Source organism: Clarias gariepinus, chromosome 1 (genome assembly GCF_024256425.1).
Source record: "Clarias gariepinus isolate MV-2021 ecotype Netherlands chromosome 1, CGAR_prim_01v2, whole genome shotgun sequence".
Lineage (NCBI taxonomy): Eukaryota > Metazoa > Chordata > Actinopteri > Siluriformes > Clariidae > Clarias > Clarias gariepinus.
Window position 1 is genome coordinate 21,404,512 of NC_071100.1, and position 19,070 is coordinate 21,423,581.

The 19,070-nt window shown below is 37.1% G+C and overlaps 1 protein-coding gene across 2 annotated transcripts; it reads right to left on the bottom strand.

Moving 5' to 3' along the window:
• Positions 1 to 321: 321 nt before the first annotated feature.
• On the bottom strand, positions 322 to 17,374 carry LOC128526168 (butyrophilin subfamily 1 member A1-like). 2 transcript variants are annotated; one of them, XM_053497785.1, is made up of 9 exons: positions 17,246 to 17,374; positions 12,090 to 12,395; positions 10,504 to 10,782; positions 10,216 to 10,317; positions 8,594 to 8,620; positions 8,391 to 8,417; positions 2,807 to 2,833; positions 2,189 to 2,215; positions 322 to 1,637 (listed from the first exon to the last, which is right to left on the bottom strand). In XM_053497785.1, exons 1-9 carry the CDS (start codon positions 17,298 to 17,300, stop codon positions 1,099 to 1,101), a joined length of 1,389 nt encoding a protein of 462 aa, XP_053353760.1. In that variant the 5' UTR covers positions 17,301 to 17,374; the 3' UTR covers positions 322 to 1,098. The 2 variants fall into 2 exon arrangements, with proteins under 2 accessions (XP_053353760.1, XP_053353752.1); XM_053497777.1 differs by having other exon boundaries at positions 12,090 to 12,440.
• Positions 17,375 to 19,070: the final 1,696 nt, after the last annotated feature.

Genomic DNA, 19,070 nt, shown 5'->3' on the forward strand with positions numbered 1-19,070 from the left:
ACAGTACGATATGCAGTAAAATGCTTAGACAACTGCTCGTGACCTAAAAATAAAAGAATAGGAATAGAAAATAAATATGAAAATTAAAATAAAGGGTAAATTTAACTAGCAAGGAATAGTATAAAATATACACATAAAAGTTAAAAATAAAATAACTGTACAACAAAAATACACAATATAGAAAATATATAAAAAATATATGGGTCATTGACGGATAAGATTTTTTAATAGGCCAATTTTAAAATACCAAAAATGTCCTTCTGATTTGTTATATTTAAATGTTGAAAAGAGTTAAATTTTCTTGAACTCTTTTGTGTACATTTTAACTAAAATTTTTATACCTGTGGTTTTCTTATCATTTGGGGCGACCATATGTCATGTGGGGTAACCAACAAATGGCAATAATTACACTAAATTCATAACCAAATATCCATCAGTTTAGCCTCAAATATTAATCAGTGGTATGCTATTGTTGAATGTGTAATATCTGTATAAATGCTAATTCAGTTTTTTTGCTTTTGTGGTAAAAATCAGTATTGTAACTGGGTAATGAGGGAGACTCTGATATTATAGAATAAACTTGTGAAATAATGGTTATCATAAAATGAAAGGGCACTAAAGTTTATCTTTCTTCATCAGTTTACAGTATCTATTTACTGATATGAGTTCAACTAGTCTTAATGATACATAAAAATGGGAATTTTAAGATGTATTACGGTCACCCCAGATTAGTTTTTTAAGGCTATGTATTATAAAATAAGTGTAAAAACATTAAAATGTCAATTTGTTTACTTTTCTTTATAAAGGCATGTGTACGCTACATTCCAAATGTTTAGAAAATGGCAAAACATATCCATATTTTTGGTATTTTAAAATTGGCCTATTAAAAAGTCTTATCCGTCAATGACCCAAATGCAAGTTTTATGGCAGTACAGCCATGTAGTGTTTATCATTGTGTCCTTACAACTCCATGGTGATGGGTTTGAGTCCCGCCTTGGGTCTGTATGTGTGGAGTTGGTAGGCTAACTGGCTGTGGTGCTTGACTGAAACGTTAATATTATAGCCTGATTTAAAAAATGGGTAAAATATAAAACATATTTAGTCATTAACAACTGTAATAATCAGCGGTGCTGAATCTTTTCCTCCTTCATTTAAACCAGCACTGAAGCATGGAAAGAGTTCCTTAGTGAAAGACTGATCAGAGAAAGAGTAGATATGAGAGTTGGCCTCCACGTCGTAAAAGGAGACTAGACCACGCTCATAATTGACATATACCCCCACCTTCACTGGTCTCTCTATCAGGGTGAGACGAATATCACGACCAGCATTAGCCCTGTACTCATTCTCTTTCCTCATTTCAACAGTCCAGAATCCATTCTGCGGAGTTACAGTAATGTCCCCCTGCCTGTTAATGTCTTCTCTCATGACTCCTAATATCCACTGAGTTTTCCTGCTTACCTGTACCTCATAATAAAATGTTCTTGAATAACTCCTCTTTCCCACAACAATAACACATTTATTAAACCTCTGTGTGGTATCATGGCGATCCTGTGGTGAGTCTTCACATGTCACTTGTTTTTCATCCTCCGACACTCTCAGTCGTGGATGAGCTGTATCAGGGTCCAGAGTCACATCCACTGAGAGAAACACAGACACTTTCTCATGTAACTAAACCAATAACTGAATTAATACATGAAAAGAGATCTTGTTAAACATCTACAAAATATCTAAAAAGGTTTATATATTGGTCGAGGGTCAGTGTGAAAGTGTGTGTGTAATCTCTCCTTGTGTGGTTACATCCATATGTCTACACAGTGCATGACTATAGAGTCTATAGCAGACGTTGCTATTTAGGAGATTTTTATTTTACTGAGGGCTTTTTACTTTACTGTTTTCTTTTCATGAACCATCATGAATTCCTTGGCAAAATCTCTTTTGCAAATCACATGCATTTATGTAAATGATTTACAATGTACTGTTTCATCAGAAAGGACTGAATGTTACAGTCTTTTGTGGACTTTTTATATAGTCAAGTGGCAGTATGGTTGTTGAACAAAAAAAGGTTGTGACCACTTACCCTCACCACACACACACACACATAGTTAACTACCCCCTCTCACAACGATGTACACAAAAAAGAGACACATTAAAGTAAAGTTTCTGATTTGAAAGGTAAAATCATTCTTACCTGCATAGCTCTTCAACTCTGCTAACTCTAAAACATACAATTAAGCAGAATTTAATAGATTGCCAATGACCCGGAGCGCGCCACAGAGTGTATAGTTCACAGTAAATACTGGTTTTAAAGCCCTATTTTGTTTGTCAATATGTAACTGAGTTCGGTTAAGGTTACTCAGGTGATCCTAAATGAGGGTGGTGGGAGCTGTAGGCCACAGGGGCAATATTCGAAAGCTGAGTTGAGTTTTCTGAGTGTCAGTTCATCCATTGACATTACTCACTATAAAATACATTTATAAACCAACTATATTAAACCTAATTTTACCGCTGAAATACTTTCTTTTACATTGATTTTGGTAAATCAAAATTGAGTTGGTAAAATATGAATGTGAATAATACATTATAGCTATAATATTTATAAGCTTTATAATTTTATATCTTGCAATTTCCAAATCCTCTTTCCAATTAATGTGCTTCACAAATAATTCTTCACATAATAACTCAATTGTTCAATGTTATATAGCATAAATCTTTACACATACAGTTTGAGATTTCTCTTTTCTTATTTTTCACAGTAAAAAAAAATAATAAAAAATCCAAAAGATTTTATAAACTCAGATGTATTTACCTTCTTTCACCTTCTGTCTCTGTGGCTCTGAGAAGAAAACATACTGTAATTCCTTTTAGAAACTTTGTTTGTAGTTTGTTTAATACTGTTTAAGACCTAAACAATATTGCACCAGCAAGATTATTATTGTGCAGGAAGTAGCACAACAGCATAATCTGTGAGTGAAATATTACCTTTATAAAACAGTTTTATGGACTAATAACTGCTATAAAATAGTGACTACTGTGTTAAACTTGTGAAATTGTATGTATCTAAACAGATAACACTGGCCAAAAAATTTAATGTAATTTTTTTGTTTCCTTCTAAATTTTTGGTAAAACAAGTAGATTTTTACATGCTGAATACAAATATGCATTTTTAATTTGTGTATCACATAGGTTTTAAAAAAAAAAAAAAAAAATGTTGTATTATGGTCACATCTAAGAGCAGAAAGCAATCCTTTAATATCAATGAAAAAAGTCAGACTGCCAGCTTGTGTGAAACATTTACTGTAGGCAAACCTTGACGCCTATGATTTTTTTTTTAATTAATAAGAAAAATTTCAGGAAATTAAAAGAAATTAAATGAGGATTACTGGATGGTAATAATTAATCTGAATCATCAGCAGCTGCAATAGGCTCGTCCATCTCTGCCTCCTTGCCCTTGTGGTAGCTTAGAGGGCTATGGCACTGAGTTACTGATGGGAAGGTCAGCTCTACCAGGTTACCACTGTTGAGCCCTTGAGTAAGGCTATTAACCCTTTTTGCTCCAGGGGTGCTGTATCATGACTGACCCTGCGCTCTCTCATGGCTGTATCATGGCTGACCCTGTTACACTAGGATATGCGAAGAAACAATTTCATTGTGCAGTAACATATATGTGACACAAAGGCTTAACATCCTCCTGTGTCCACACCTCTGGTGGTTTTGTAACAGGAAGTTGTTTGTCGTGTAGCACTGGTTTGAGTACTCAAACTACTTGTTCTTAAAAGGAAATCCTGAGAAATTTGCCATCCAGAAGTAACAGTTACATGGTACTTCCGCTCCCTCCATATCATTGGGATGGCAAATGGCATAAATTTACATACGGTACACACTTCAACCAAGCTCGCAGACTGGTAGTGTAAGATGCAAAACATGTACTGTATAAGGAGCCCATACCTTGTCCTGGTCACCAATTGTCCACCCAAAGAATAACTCAAATGCCTTCTTTATAAGTGCTGTCAGACTCTGTTTCTGTGCTTTAAAAGTGAACTTGCCAAAAACCTTACGTGATGGGATTTTTGTCATGCACACTCGGAACCAGGAAGCATAAAAGGAGACAAGATGGCGCCGCACGTCGCTTAGTCATTGAGTTTGCCCGTGCCGCTTCTGATTTGTTCGCCGATTCGTGAGTACTCACTTTCTTTGGTTTGCTTTCCGATTGAGTGTGTGTTTATAGGACGCAGGTTAGATTGTGTCTATCACCGGCAGGTGCGACCCCCTGGACGACTCTACGTGCCTCAGCACCTGAGGTCGGAGGTCCTCCAGTGGGGCCACCCCTCGGCCATCGCAGAACACCCCGGAACCTGACGAACTCTACTGTTTGTAAAACGGGCGTTCTGGTGGCCCGCCATGAAGAGAGACATCGAGGAGTTCGTTCAGGCGTGTCCGGTGTGTGCCAGGGCCAAGGATGTAAACCAGCCCACCCCCGGAGAGCTTCAACCATTTCCCGTGCCTCGACGGCCCTGGATGCACATCGCCCTGGATTTTATCACAGGCCTGCCGGTTTCCGAAGGAAAGAACACTATACTAATCATGATCGACCGGTTCCCCAAAGCAGTACACCTGGTGGTCCTCGCCGGACTCCCATCAGCAAAAAACACCGCTGATATGATATTGGAACACGTAGTCCGCTTGCCTGGGTTTCCAAAGGACATCGTCTCAGACAGAGGACCCCAGTTCACCGCCCGGTTCTAGAAGGCCTTCTGCCGTCTGATCAATTCCACCAGTAGTCTGTCATCCGGTTACCACCCCCAGACTAATGGTCAGACGGAACGGACCAACCACCAACTGGAGCGCTACCTGAGGTGTTTTGTTTCGGACCGCTACCTTACATGGGCTGAGCTGTCCCACAATCTCCACGTCTCCTCAGCCACCAACCTAAGCCCATTTAAGATTTGCCATGGTTTCCAACCTCCAATGTTCAACCATCACTTACCATCGGCCCAACAGTTGGTCCGTAGGTGTCAGTGGCTGTGGAATTGAGCCAACCTTGCCATCCAGCGTGCCAACACCAGCTGCGTCATCCAGCATCGCCGTCGACACCCTCCGGGACATTTGTACCAATTAGGTGACAAGGTATGGCTATTAACAAAAAACCTGCATCTGCGTGTGTGTTTATAGGACGCGGGTTAGATTGTGTCTATCTCTTGCTCCCCTTTTGTGAGAGTCCCTAAATTAAATTGCGTGATTAATCTGCCTACTCGTGTTACTCCGCGTTTGGGTTTACCATTCACGCTACAAAGGGCTAACCGCTAAAGCTATGTCTTCTGGTCAACACAGGTTAGTTCGTGACAATTAAAAAAAATAATAATTATGAATGAAAACAAAAACATTGTAAACCAGTGCAATCAGAATGACAGAGTGAAATGTCGCAGTGCTGTTACACTAAATACTAGCAAAACTGAAACAACACTTGTCTAGTCAAATTAGAGGACTAGAAATAATTGGTTTATAAAAAGCTATGAGGCGCCATACAGGGCTTAAATCAAACTTCACTCATGCACACACACATGAAACACTTGCAAACCCATATATGAAACAGTCACACATACTGTACATATATACTACTAACTGCTCAAACAACTATATATGAAATGCGTGCACACACACCTATGACATGCACGCACAGACACACAAACTCTCTGTGCACACACCTATGACATGCATGCACAAACAGTACATACAAACTTTCTGTGCACACACACACCTATAAGATGCACGCACATACACACACAAACTTTCCGCGCACACACACATATGAGATGCACGCACAAACACACATAGTACATGATAAATGATTTTCAGTGTAAACAGAAGTCATTTTAGTGAAAAAGAAAGTAATTTCAGTGTAGACAAACTTGTCGCTTTATTCTTCCTGAATTGTAGTAGCGGTTTGTAAACAGCCTGCTGTTGGACAGTTTAAAAGACGGAGTAGGACAGTATAATGATCATCACTGTTCAATTATAAGGCGTATTCAGAACTGTCCACATGATATCTGAATATTGCAATGGCAGAAAATGCGGGTGATGATATGCAAAAAAAAATAAAATTGAAGCACGAAATCTTTGGCTAATATGTCGAATCCTACAACAGAAGTAATTATAGTGAAACCTCGGGTTTGCAAGTAATGCGGCTTGCGAGTGTTCCTCAAGACGAGCAAAGATTTTAAAAAAATTTGACTTAAAAAACGAACAAGTCTTGGTTTACGAGTAACAAGTACAGTATCATTCGCTTCTTGTTTTGACGCAGAGCGTCACGTGATTACAACTGAACCAACAGTTTTCTTTCTCTTGCACTGCGTAATTGTGCGTAATTGTATCCCTTGCAGGTTCTTAGTGCGCGTCTCTTACTGGTATAATCAACATCCAAGCACGCGTGTACTGTTTACCATAACACTGTGACCCTGTGTGTGTGCGTAAAACATATTTTATTTTGTGCCTGTATGCATGTGTAAAGTGCACGTGTAAAGCAAAAGCAATTCTCATCAGAGAGGTTAAAAATCCATTTCCTTTCTCTGCTCTGATTATTTTACAGATTACTAGCCCAAGTATATAATATTAAGGATTTCTTAATTTAATTATAATAAAATGATTGTGTCCTATTTATAAGATGTCATCCTCGATAATAATTATATTAAATATATAAATAATTTTTCCAGTTAATTTTTTGTTACAGTTCCCTTTGTTTGTGCGCGTCTCATAAGTGTGTGTGTGTGTGTGTGTGTGTGTGTGTGTGTGTGTGTGTGTGTGTGTGTGTGCACGGAGAGTGTGTGTGTATGTGTGCGCGTCTCATACAGTAGGTATGTGCGCGCAATTCATATGTATTTGTTTGAGCACTTAGTAGTATACAGTAAATGTATGTGTGATTGTTTCATATACACTCACCTAAAGGATTATTAGAAATACCATACTAATAGGGTGTTTGACCCCCTTTCGCCTTTAGAACTGCCTTAATTCTACGTGGCAATAATGTTGGCCCATGTTGATAGGACAGCATCTTGCAGTTGATGGAGATTTGTAGGATGCACATCCAGGGCACAAAGCTCCCGTTCCACCACATCCCAAAGATGCTCTATTGGGTTGAGATCTGGTGACTGTGGGGGCCATTTTAGTACAGTGAACTCATTGTCATGTTCAAGAAACCAATTTGAAATGATTTGAGCTTTGTGACATGGTGCATTATCCTGCTGGAAGTAGCCATCAGAGGATGGGTACATGGTGGTCATAAAGGGATTGACATGGTCAGAAACAATGCTCAGGTAGCCAGTGGCATTTAAACGATGCCCAAATGGCACTAAGGGGCCTAAAGTGTGCCAAGAAAACATCCCCCACACCATTACACCACCACCACCAGCCTGCACAGTGGTAACAAGGGATGATTGATTCATGTTCTCATTCTGTTTACGCCAAATTCTGACTCTACCATTTGATTGTCTCAACAGAAATCGAGACTCATCAGACCAGGCAACATTTTCCAGTCTTCAATTGTCCAATTTTGGTGAGCTCATGCAAATTGTAGCCTCTTTTTCCTATTTGTAGTGGAGATGAGTGGTACCCAGTGGGGTCTTCTGCTGTTGTAGCCCATCTGCCTCAAGGTTGTGCGTGTTGTGGCTTCACAAATGCTTTGCTGCATACCTCGGTTGTAACGAGTGGTTATTTCAGTCAAAGTTGCTCTTCTATCAGCTTGAATCAGTCGGCCCATTCTTCTCTGACCTCTAGCATCAACAAGGCATTTTCGCCCACAGGACTGCCGCATACTGGATGTTTTTTCCTTTTCACACCATTCTTTGTAAACTCCAGAAATGGTTGTGGTGAAAATCCCAGTAACTGAGCAGATTGTGAAATACTCAGACCGGCCTGTCTGGCACCAACAACCATACCACGCTCAAAATGGCTTAAATCACCTTTCTTTCCCATTCTGACATTCAGTTTGGAGTTCAGGAGATTGACGTGACCAGGACCACACCCCTAAATGCATTGAAGCAACTGCCATGTGATTGGTTGATTTAAATAATTGCATTAATGAGAAAATGAACAGGGGTTCCTAATAATCCTTTAGGTGAGTGTATATGTGTATGCAACTGTTTCATGTGTGTGCGCATGAGTAAAGTTTGATTTAAGCCCTATAAGGCACCTTATAGAAGCATTATTTGTGCATTGCCACCCGTCTCACAAGAGTATTATGTCTGCACTTTGCATTCTCCTGTGGAATATAAAGAGATACCCAGTATGCAGTAAAACATACAAAAGTGAATCTGTTCCTGTTAAATGCAGTTACTGTTTTACATTCTAGAGTAAAAGTCTGCAATTACTGTAAGATAAGAAAGATAAAATAATTTTACCTGCAAATTTCCCCATTGCTGCTAACTCTGTGCAAGATGTAATTAAGCAATATTTTAGACACAGACTTACCAAATATAGTAAAATAAACAAAATATGACAATAATGTTTAAATAATGTAAAAATCCTTTCTACTTTTTCTGCTCACAGCCCTAAATAGATTTAAGGTCCAAAAAGTTTAAAAACTCATGTGCAGGCTATTTACCATCTTCCACCCTCCGTCGCTGCAGTGCTATTAAAAAAAAAAAAAAAAAAGATCATGTTACAGATGTTTGTAGGATGCTGTTTAATAGATAACTTTTGTAGTCCTTGTGTTCTTTTTTGTGTACTTTTTTATTTAAACTCCTGTTTTCTCAGTTTACAGCATTTTATAAAATCATACAGATACAGATACAATATTTTCAGTTACTGTTCATATCAAACAGTGGAATAATCAATTACTGTGATTTTTACTGTGGATCAGTTGTTGGTGCTCGACCAGTTGGTGCTCTTCTTCTTTTTCTTCTTCTTTTTATTACTACTATTATAAAATGTTTAAATATTTTAACCATAATAAACATTTGGTTTATTCATTCTGCATTATTTAGAGGGATACTTAGAAGAAGAAAACTTTATGGTGTCATTTATATGATGATTATCAATATTAATCAACATAGACAAATACATCACGATAATATATTTGGCCAAACCACCAGCTATACCACCTGCCATCATGCAGTTACCAACTTGCTATGCAACAGCCATTGTTGCTAAATAGCTGTTTCAAATAATGAATGCTGAAAAATGTAACATGATGGCTGGTTTACATAGACTGATGGCTAGGGACAGTATTTAAGTTGGAATCGCCCCAGACATGTAATCATTACCCGTTAATTGTAAGTTTTATATGTTAAATTCTAATTATTGTTCAAATCATTGTTAATTTTATTTTAGCTTTTTTAATTAAGGTTACATTTTCCATATTGGACAAGTTTCGGGAAAGCAGGCAAGTGTGGGGAAAGCTTAAGGTCAAGTCTTTCATTTACCATTGCCACACAATCACAATATCCAAGCTACATGCTATCCTAATTCTCTCATTAATAAAATAACTTCTCATGTTTTTAAGAAGGCAAGATGGTCACCTGTGGGCTACTGACTAAAGCACATGCTCCTAGCCCAGAAGGCCTTGTCCACTGTACATACAGTACACTGTCCAAATAAATTTTGTTAAGCAAAAATGTTTTCATACTGATTTTTTTAAGTTGAAGTTTATGCCAAGAGTAGTAAAGAGAAAAAAATATATCAAAGTAGTTTTTAAATTAGATCCCTTTACATTTTAAAAATGAACCAGGACCCTCAGATACACTTGATGCATTTTCATAAGGAAACTAAGCGTTACGATTTTCTTATCTGTCAGTAGATCTTTTGAAGAGTTTGACTCTCACACTTTCACACCTTCTGCTTTTAAAGATCTAACAGCATTTGTTTTTTCATCTGTACTATTTAATTATTTATTGGAAAAATTATGTTTGGAAATCTCTTTACTGTTGTCTTTATAATTCAGAACCTTTAAACATTTAAAACAAAGTTTTTATTAAAACAATACACTGAGCGGTTTGCAATAAACTATATTAGTGTTTTTGCTGCTGCCAACATGCGATCACAATAATCAATTTACTCTAAAGTACGACTGTTCAGCCCAAGCTGACATTAGTGTTTCAGAGAAGGAAAAAACTAAGATAAATGGACAAGCCCTGGTTGGAGACCTGTGGACTTATACTATGGTATAAACTTTATTATAAATTGCATATAATATTATTAAGAAAAATAAATAATCATAAATTTTACCTTTCTTTCGAGAAATAACAGCAGTTACTATCCATCCAGTAGTAAAAAGACATGCTAGAGCCGAAATAGCAACAGCTAGCTTCCAATTATCAAAGACTTTACCTAAAATGAAATCACATTTACCACATTGCAGATACTTTAACCACATTACAGTACAAGAAGTAACTGCAAACTATCTCATTATGTACAGTAATGTATCAGTGTAGCAAGGTAGATCTGTTGCAAAATATAACTGTTTCATTATCAGGCAAAGAGTCAAAGGGGTTTATTTTAATCTTTAACACTTACCATTAATGATGACCTCTGTCTCCATCATGTGATGAATTTGTTGAAGTCTGCAGTAAAATTTGTTGGAGTCGCTATAATCATGAACAGTAATGCGGCGTTTTACAGTGAAGCCCTCCGTGTCTTTGTGTATCTGTGTCTCTTCAGCAGACAGAGGAGCTCCTTCTCTGTCCAACCACAGAACCTCAGGTTTAGGATTCCAGCCTCTGGACTCACACACTAGATTAATCCCACCTGAGTTATCATAACTCTCCATCGTGATCACTGGGTGGCTTCCCCGAACTAAAGTTTTTAACAAAAATAATTTTTTAGTAATAAGCTTTTAACAAAAACAACTAAAACTTTATGAAACTTTCCCATCAAATTATATTATTTCCTGCTCATTTTCAGTTTAATGATGTACTCTGTTCTATCTTTACATGGTCAACTGCACACCTAAGTAGTCAGTGTCACTGGTATTGGGTTGTTTATGAACTGAGAATTACTTTGATAAAAGAGTGAGATACCGTTGAACAAATGACCCAACAATGTTACAAATACAACTTCCAACAGCTAGCATTGGAACTATGAGCATGTCAGGTATGCAGAGGTATCTGCCACTTAATGTCCAAGATCCATTCTGTGAAAGCAGACCTAATGCAGCTTGGACAATAATCAAACACCATAATATAGCATAGCACTGTAGATACAGTATGTATGTAGCAAAGCTAAATGAGATTCTGTACTGTAGCTACTGTGTACAAGTACAATGTGCATAAATATTCCAGTAATTTTCCACCTCTGTGTTGTTGAACACCTTTTGTTTTCCTTCCAAGTCAATACTTCTATTTTGACTCATGCTGACACTATTTCTTGTACAGGTTTTACTGTGTTTGGAAGCCATGATGCACTTAATAGTAACATTTTTGTGAGAGAAAAAAAAAAAAAGTAAACATAGAGATAATGCTAAAATCCAAGAGATGGTTGATTGATGTACAAGAGACACCAGATATTGCAAACCTGTTATATGTGGGAAGCTGTTGCGTGCATTATAACTGGTTTGATCTACTATGTCCTGTCTTCCACAGAATATTCTATGAACAGATGGTATCAAGCAAAATAAATGTTTGAAGTAAATATTGATCTAACTTCGTTTAATGATATATTTGCAATATTGTGTTGGAATTATTTAAACAACAATAAGCCCCATGTCATTCTTTAAAAATAATTTCAACTTTCAGAAATACCATTGTGTTTGGGTTGGATGCATTTGCAGCCCACTAACTATATAACAGTATATACTGTACCTGCAACAATATACCAATTAGAGGTAAAATGACAGGGTTAAAGCTTTTACTGGATAGTTAGTCAATAAGTTATCATCCTTATTAAACACAAAGAAAAATAGTGTTTTCTACAGATTTTGTTTTTAGTTACATTTTTTGACTGATGCTGCTCTTAGTCAAGAAAGGATGCATTTATTGATAAAGACTTGTTAAACCAGGGGATTTACCAACTGCTCCTAAATATGTTAATTTAATTAACTGCCCTTTAATGTTAAGTTAAGAAAGCTTAGTGCAGTATAACTGTCCAAGTAAAAACATTCTTACCCTCAACAATGACACGAACAATAACGTCATCAGACCAGGATTTGTCCTCAATGAGACACTTATATTCTCCTTCATCAGAGACTCGGACAGCGTAGAGTTTGAGTGAAGCGTTGCCTTTCTTTAGCTCATCTTTCAACAGTAATGTTCTTCCTTGGTAAGTCTGAGCTTGATCTTCATTTCTGTCTTCATGATCATCATAAAAGTGCACTTTGGAGAAGCCTGCATCTAGTTTGAACCACTCCACTGTCATGTCCACAGCACTGGTATTGGGTTTGATAAAACAGGGCAGGATGAGGTCTTCCCCAGCTATAGCAACAAGAGAAGATTCTGGACCAACCACCATTAAATCCTCTGTGTTGTAAGGAAAACAAATAAATTTTAAATGCCATTAGGAACTATGCTATTTATATACAGTATTACCTATATAAATAATATATTTTTTTTTTACTTTCTATCACAACCAGCCTTTTCATCAATTTGATCCACAGTAATGCTTCTATTGGACATGGGCCAGTCTTTGCTCCCCATATGCATCAGTACGCCTTGGCCTCCTATGACCCTGTTGCCGGTGCCTTGGATTACTTTTGGTACTGTAGGTCCTGACCTTTGCAGTCCAGGAACATCCTACCAGACCTGGAGTTTTGGAGTTGCTCTGACCAAGTCATATACAGTAAACATCACAATCTGACTCTTGGAAAAGTCACTCAAATCCTTACACACTAAAAAACGCTGGGTTGTTTTTTCTACCCAAATGCTGGGTTGCCTCTGTTGGGTCATTTTTCTGGGTTATTTACAGAGAGTTGGGTAGTTTTTGTGTAACCCACACCTGGGTTGAAGTTTGATTGGCTCCTCCCCCAAAGGTCACCGGTTTATTCAGCGGCTGTCAGTCAGAGCTTCATGTCTCTCTTGAGCTCCCACACCGGTGATGACGGTTCATTTAAGGGAAAAATACGTTAAATACAACGCCTGTATACACATGTTCACTTACCTAAGTCACATATGACTGAAAAATTATTACTATATGTAAGATTTATTACTGTTACCGTGTAAAGGTTACACTTAAACTTTCAGGCTGGTCTGAGGTAAGATAATTTAGCTAACAATAGCTGCTAGTTAGCCAAAGAACCCCACCTGTGTATGAAGGAAACGGATAAGATGTCTGAGCTTTTTATCTTTCTCTGTAGAATGTTTTCAGGGTGACGAAACTGTAACTGTAGTATTAGCATTGGGCTAGCATTTAGTTAGGTTGCTAGCGTTAGCAACCACATTAACATTAGAACTTTATTAATCTCACTGTTTAAGACAATAAAATGCTGGGGTGTTACAAAACACTGACCCTCTCACAAATATACACACCTGCTAACCCTCCTGTTTTTCACTAGCTAGTAATTTACTCCGCGGTCAAAAGTCGCCCGCGTTTCTCCCGAGTTATAACAATATTTTACACCTTTCTGCCTTTGGCAAGTAGTATGCAAATATGACTGCTGCATGTAAGCTAACCAGGTAGCCCTCTTTAACCAAAGTTGCTTGTGACTCAGACTAAATTAACTATCAGTCAGCTGTACAGATAACTAGATAGAAGTATTAATATTTGGGTGATTGTGATGTGCCAGTATTACCCCAGCTATGACAATGCATTTCCTCAGTAATTAGCTTAAAATCAGCGCAGACCACAAAATCAACTAGTCTAACTAAAAAAAATTATATATATATATGAGCTTTATCCCAAAAGCCATGCTTATTTTGCTTATTTTATTTTTGGTAGTAGCTGTCTCCATGTTTTTGTTTCAGGTTACCTATACCCTAGCCTTGTAATTTTTTTATTTAGTATAAATCCTATTACACATTAAATTGATAGTCTTATTCAGTTTAATCTTTGTTATTCAACAAATTTGTAACTTTCTTTCATTTCTTTCTAAGGTTGGCACCAACATGGTGGAATACCTCCAGCAGGCTGAAGTGTCAAGGCCGTACCCCTACTGTACATCCTGACGTTGGGAGATAATGACCAGCGCTGCTCTCAGGCATGTGTCATTCTGGTGGGACAGACTCTGGAGCAATGCACACTACTTGGGGGGGTTGATGTGTGCTTCAAGGAATTTTATATTTTTGACATTAACTATCCAAAGCTACTATCCTGTATAGGACTTTTTGTAATGTTGCTATGAAATAGCGAGGCCTACTTGGAAAGACATAGACAGTGTTTGTATGTTAAAACGGGACCAGGGCTGGATAGTTTTGTTCTGCAGAAAAGATATCTAATGTCACAGAGAGATCCTGCTCTGTAAAAGCTGCCTCAGCCTATTTGTGTTATTTTTCCATTCTGCCCTTGCAAGTAATAGTATAGTAATGATGTCGCTGTTGAATTAACCCAACATTCCAGTTAAAATGAACCAACATCTGGGTAGAACATTTGACCAATTTATGTGGTAGAATTAACCCAGCATTATAGTTAAATATGACCCAGCATTTGGGTTGAATATTTAACCCATTTTGCTGGGTTTAAAAAAATAAAACATCAAGTTAACCCAGCATGTAGTTAGTCCAATAGTTACCCAGCAGCTGGGTTAAAAACAACCCAAATTAGGTTGTTTTTAACCCAGTATTTCTTAGGGTGATGTTTGCTCATTTTTCCTGTTTTCAACACATCAACAAACAAAAAAAGTTTACTGGCTGCCTAATATATCCCACCCACCAAGTGATCCAAGGAAGGAGAATTATGTGTCCGTACAGTATATATACTTTATATATATATACACACAAATCCTCTACATAATCTCTTGCTCAAAGTTTCATGATCTGTAAATCCTTCATAACGGATCTAATTTGAGGTGCTATTAATTGGAGATTTTTGAGGCTGGTAACTCTAAATGAACATCTCCTCTGCAGAACGTAAGTTTTGGTCTTGCTTTCCTGGGATTGCCTTCATGAGAGCCAGTTTCATCATAGTGCTTGATGGGTTTTGCAAATGCACTTGACAGTACTGTTCTTGCAAGTTAAACCAGTATATCATTTAACTGTTTAATAGAAGTGGGCATTTTTTTTTTTTTTTTTTTTTTTACAGATTCACTGTAAAACATAAAAATAATAATAACCTATTTGTGAGGTAGAATTAACCCAACATTCCGGTTAAAATAAACCAACATCTGGGTAGAACATTTGACCAATTCATGTGGTAGAATTAACCTAGCATTATAGTTAAATATGACCCAGCATTTGGGTTGAATATTTAACCCATTTTGCCGGGTTTAAAAAACAAAACATCAAGTTAACCCAGCATGCAGTTAGTCCAATAGTTACCCAGCAGCTGGGTTAAAAACAACCCAAATTGGGTTGTTTTTAACACAGTATTTTTTAGGGTGATGCTTGCCCATTTTTCCTGTTTTCAACACATTAACAAAAAAAAAGTTCACTGGCTGCCTAATATATCCCACCCACCAAGTGATCCAAGGAAGGAAAATTATGTGTCCGTACAGTATATATACTTTGAATATATATATATATATATATATATATATATATATATATATATACACAAATCCTCTACATAATCTCCTGCTCAAAGTTTTATGATCTGTAAATCCTTCATACCGGATCTAATTTGAGGTGCTATTAATTGAAGATTTTTGAGGCTGGTAACTCTAAATGAACATCTCCTCTGCAGAACGTAAGTTTTGGTCTTGCTTTTTCTGGGATGGCCTTCATGAGAGCCAGTTTCATCATAGTGCTTGATGGGTTTTGCAAATGCACTTGACAATACTGTTCTTGCAAGAACCATTACAGAAAGGCTGACCTCCATGTCTTCAAGTAACAACTGACTGTTGTTGTTACATAATTACTTAATTCCATACAGTAGGTGTTATTTCATAGTTTTGAAATCCCCAGTATTGTTGTAGAATGTCGAAAATAAATCACAAAATTTGCAAGTGATTTTTTTGGTAACAAAACAATGCTTAATTGCACTTTGACACAAATGTGTGTGTGTGCTGTTTTAAATAAGTGTGGCTATTTTAATTATTGCAATGATACTTAGGGTTTACAGAATATATTCCCATAATTTTTGTGCATTTCAAAAAAGTGTAAGGTGTACTACTTCATCTAAATATGTATTTTGTCTTCTTTTTAACAGTTTTCAGTTATAATTTGTATCATCTACAAATTGTCACAGGTTACACTGTTATTAGTTTTATTTTAGGGCTCTTTTAGTATAATATTTATGTAGTAGAACATTACTGAAAGGGTGGCACATGGTGTAGTGGATTCTTGTCTTGGGCCGATTCTGACCTGGTTTGATTCCTGTCTCTGTGTGCATGAAGTTTGCATGTTCTCCCAGTGCTAACCAGGTACTCTGGTTTCTTCCCGCAGTCCAAAGACATACAGATTAGGTTAATGATTTAGCTTTATTTCCCTATGTACTCTACCTACTGTATGGGGTTGAAAAAACAGTAAGAGTACTTTGACGTTGACTATAGACATATAAAAATGTGTTATGACATGGATTTACCATCAACCTTGTTAGAAATACCTATACATCTAAACTTTCATGTATGCTTTCTGGCCATTCTCCTCTGACCTCTCTCATCAACAAGGAGTAACCTGACTACCACTCACTTCTTCATACCTTCCTGTGTAAAGAGGCTATTGTCTGTAAAACGTTTTTTTTTAACAGACAAGTTTTAAAAATACTGAAACCAGCTAGTTTGGCATCAACAGCCACAGCACAGGTAGTAAGATAATTGAAATCACTTCCTCATTATGTTTTATGTGAGAATTTCTGAAAGTTTTTGGCCTGCCTCTGCATGCTTTTCTTACATTCAGACTCATATCATGGTAAAGGCTTTCAGATTTCTTTGTAGAAAGAAGAATTTCCTTAAAAGTGTGGAACAATTACACAACTTCTCACATCACTTTTGTGCATAACAGCACTTTTCCCCGATTGTTCAGTCAAGTATCTTAGTGCTGAGAGAGGAGACATACTGTACTGTACTGTACCAGGATTCAGATAAGTAGATTCACAAACCACTGTCAGTTTTTATAAACTTTTATAACAACTAAACTTACAAAACTATGTGCAAAAAAAATTAGCTGTAACTCAAGCTTATAAATCACTTCCAGTAGATACAACACACACATGCACAAAAAGAGAGATTTCTTACCTGATTGTGATTGCATAAAGCTGTAAAGAACCAGGAGACACACACACAAATACATAATACCTGGGGGGAATACTCACAAATTCTAATATTCTATTTTTTAACCAAAATATCTCTGTTCCAAAATCTACGCTTTTTTTTTGTGTGTGTGTGTGTGTGTGTGTGTGTGTACTTTCATTTATGTAACCTGTGTAACCTGTTTTTTTTTTGTTTTTTTTTTGTTTTTTTTTAAGAATAAACCTTTTTTCTAAAGAAGCATGATAACACGTGAGGAAGTATTTTTGTCATGACTGTAGCTTCACACTCCATTAATCAGAATTTGAAGCTGCAATAGTTGAATTTAATAACCTATAAGATATGGAGCACATGATTTTTAATATAGGGTTTGCAATATTGATCGACAAATAATAAGGTCCAAAATGAAATAAATAATAAACCATAATATAATGTATGTATTTGTGAAGGTAGTCCTCATCAATCATAATGTCTTTGGCTTAACTTTATTCCTTTAAACAGTGTTTAATTGATTATTATTATATCTTAATTGCTTAGCACTTACTTTATGTATGTACATGACTCCAGATCAGGGGCCTCATGTATAAAACTTTGCGTATATTTCATCCTTAAATTGTGCGTACGCACATAAGGCAGAATTTGCGTACGCACAAAAGTTTTCAGATTTATAAAACCGTACGTACGCCAGAACCTGTGCAAGGTTCTCTTTATAAATCACAATTATCTGAATATTGTGCGCAGGTGCACGTGCTTATAGCTTACCCAAATCTCCTCCCGAAATAACCATACTTGGAGGTTAAGACCGCCTATTTTGAATATGTATGATCTCCCTGCATATTAATACGACCGATAATTGTCATTGATCTGTTTGGCTAAAAATGGAAGAACAGAAACGAAAAGCAAAAAAAAGAAACTTCACCGACTGCGAGATGGAGGTACTGCTGTCTGAGGTGGAGGGCCGAAAAAAAGTTTTATTTGGTGGGCTCTCGGCATTTCAAATAAAAGAAAGATGGTAGAATGGGAGCAAGTAACAGAAGCAGTCAATGCTGTTACATCGGTGCCTCGCACAGTCCAAGAGACCAAAAAAAAATGGTCAGACTTAAAAGTTGTGGTAAAAAAAGAATATGTGCACACAGGCGCAGTGTCGTAACAACTGGTGGTGGTCAAGGAATCACTGACCTCTCAGCCTTTGATGCAAGGGTGGGCGCGATTATAGGGGAAACAGGATTAAGCGGAGTTCTTCCAGAATTCCAAGGTGATACGGATGTGATTTGCGGTGACGATGGTAAGTAATTGATTTATCTACACATTATAATATTTTTTTCTCTGTTTAAAATTCTGCTTTTTTATTGTGGATAATTTAAATCAACCAATTCAAATTGCGCGAAAGTGGAAAGTCCTAAAATATCCAAGTGACAAATCTAGCAATAGATGCAGCTGTATTTAAGATATACGTTTATTATAACAGTCGATTTTCCTGTTTATTCATATGCAAAAAATTTAACTTAAAAAGACAAAAGCAAGTCATCAAGTGCACATTTTATTTCACACATTTACAGATATGCAATACAACCTTTAATTAAACGTTTTTTTAATGATTAAAGGAAAAGTTAATCCTGGAATGCCTTTAAGCCCGGTGAGTGGTCCAAGTGGGGTAGACAAGGGAAGTAGGCTTACATCCTATGTGCCACCGCCGCCGCCATCCTGTGTGCCTCCACCGCCGCCATCCTGTGTGCCACCACCACCATCCTGTGTGCCACCACCAACGTCCAGTGTGCCACCACCATCATCCTGTGTGCCTCCACCAACGTCC

Bases quoted from the DNA above. Each gene is read 5' to 3' on its own strand.
- LOC128526168 (XM_053497777.1), bottom strand. From the start codon at position 17,300: ATGTATTTGTGTGTGTGTCTCCTGGTTCTTTACAGCTTTATGCAATCA. The intron at 12,441-17,245 runs GTAAGAAATCTC...CTTACAACACAG, and splicing joins CTTTATGCAATCACAATCAG to AGGATTTAATGGTGGTTGGT. The intron at 1,638-2,188 runs GTAAGAATGATT...TGTTTCTCTCAG, and splicing joins AGAGTTGAAGAGCTATGCAG to TGGATGTGACTCTGGACCCT.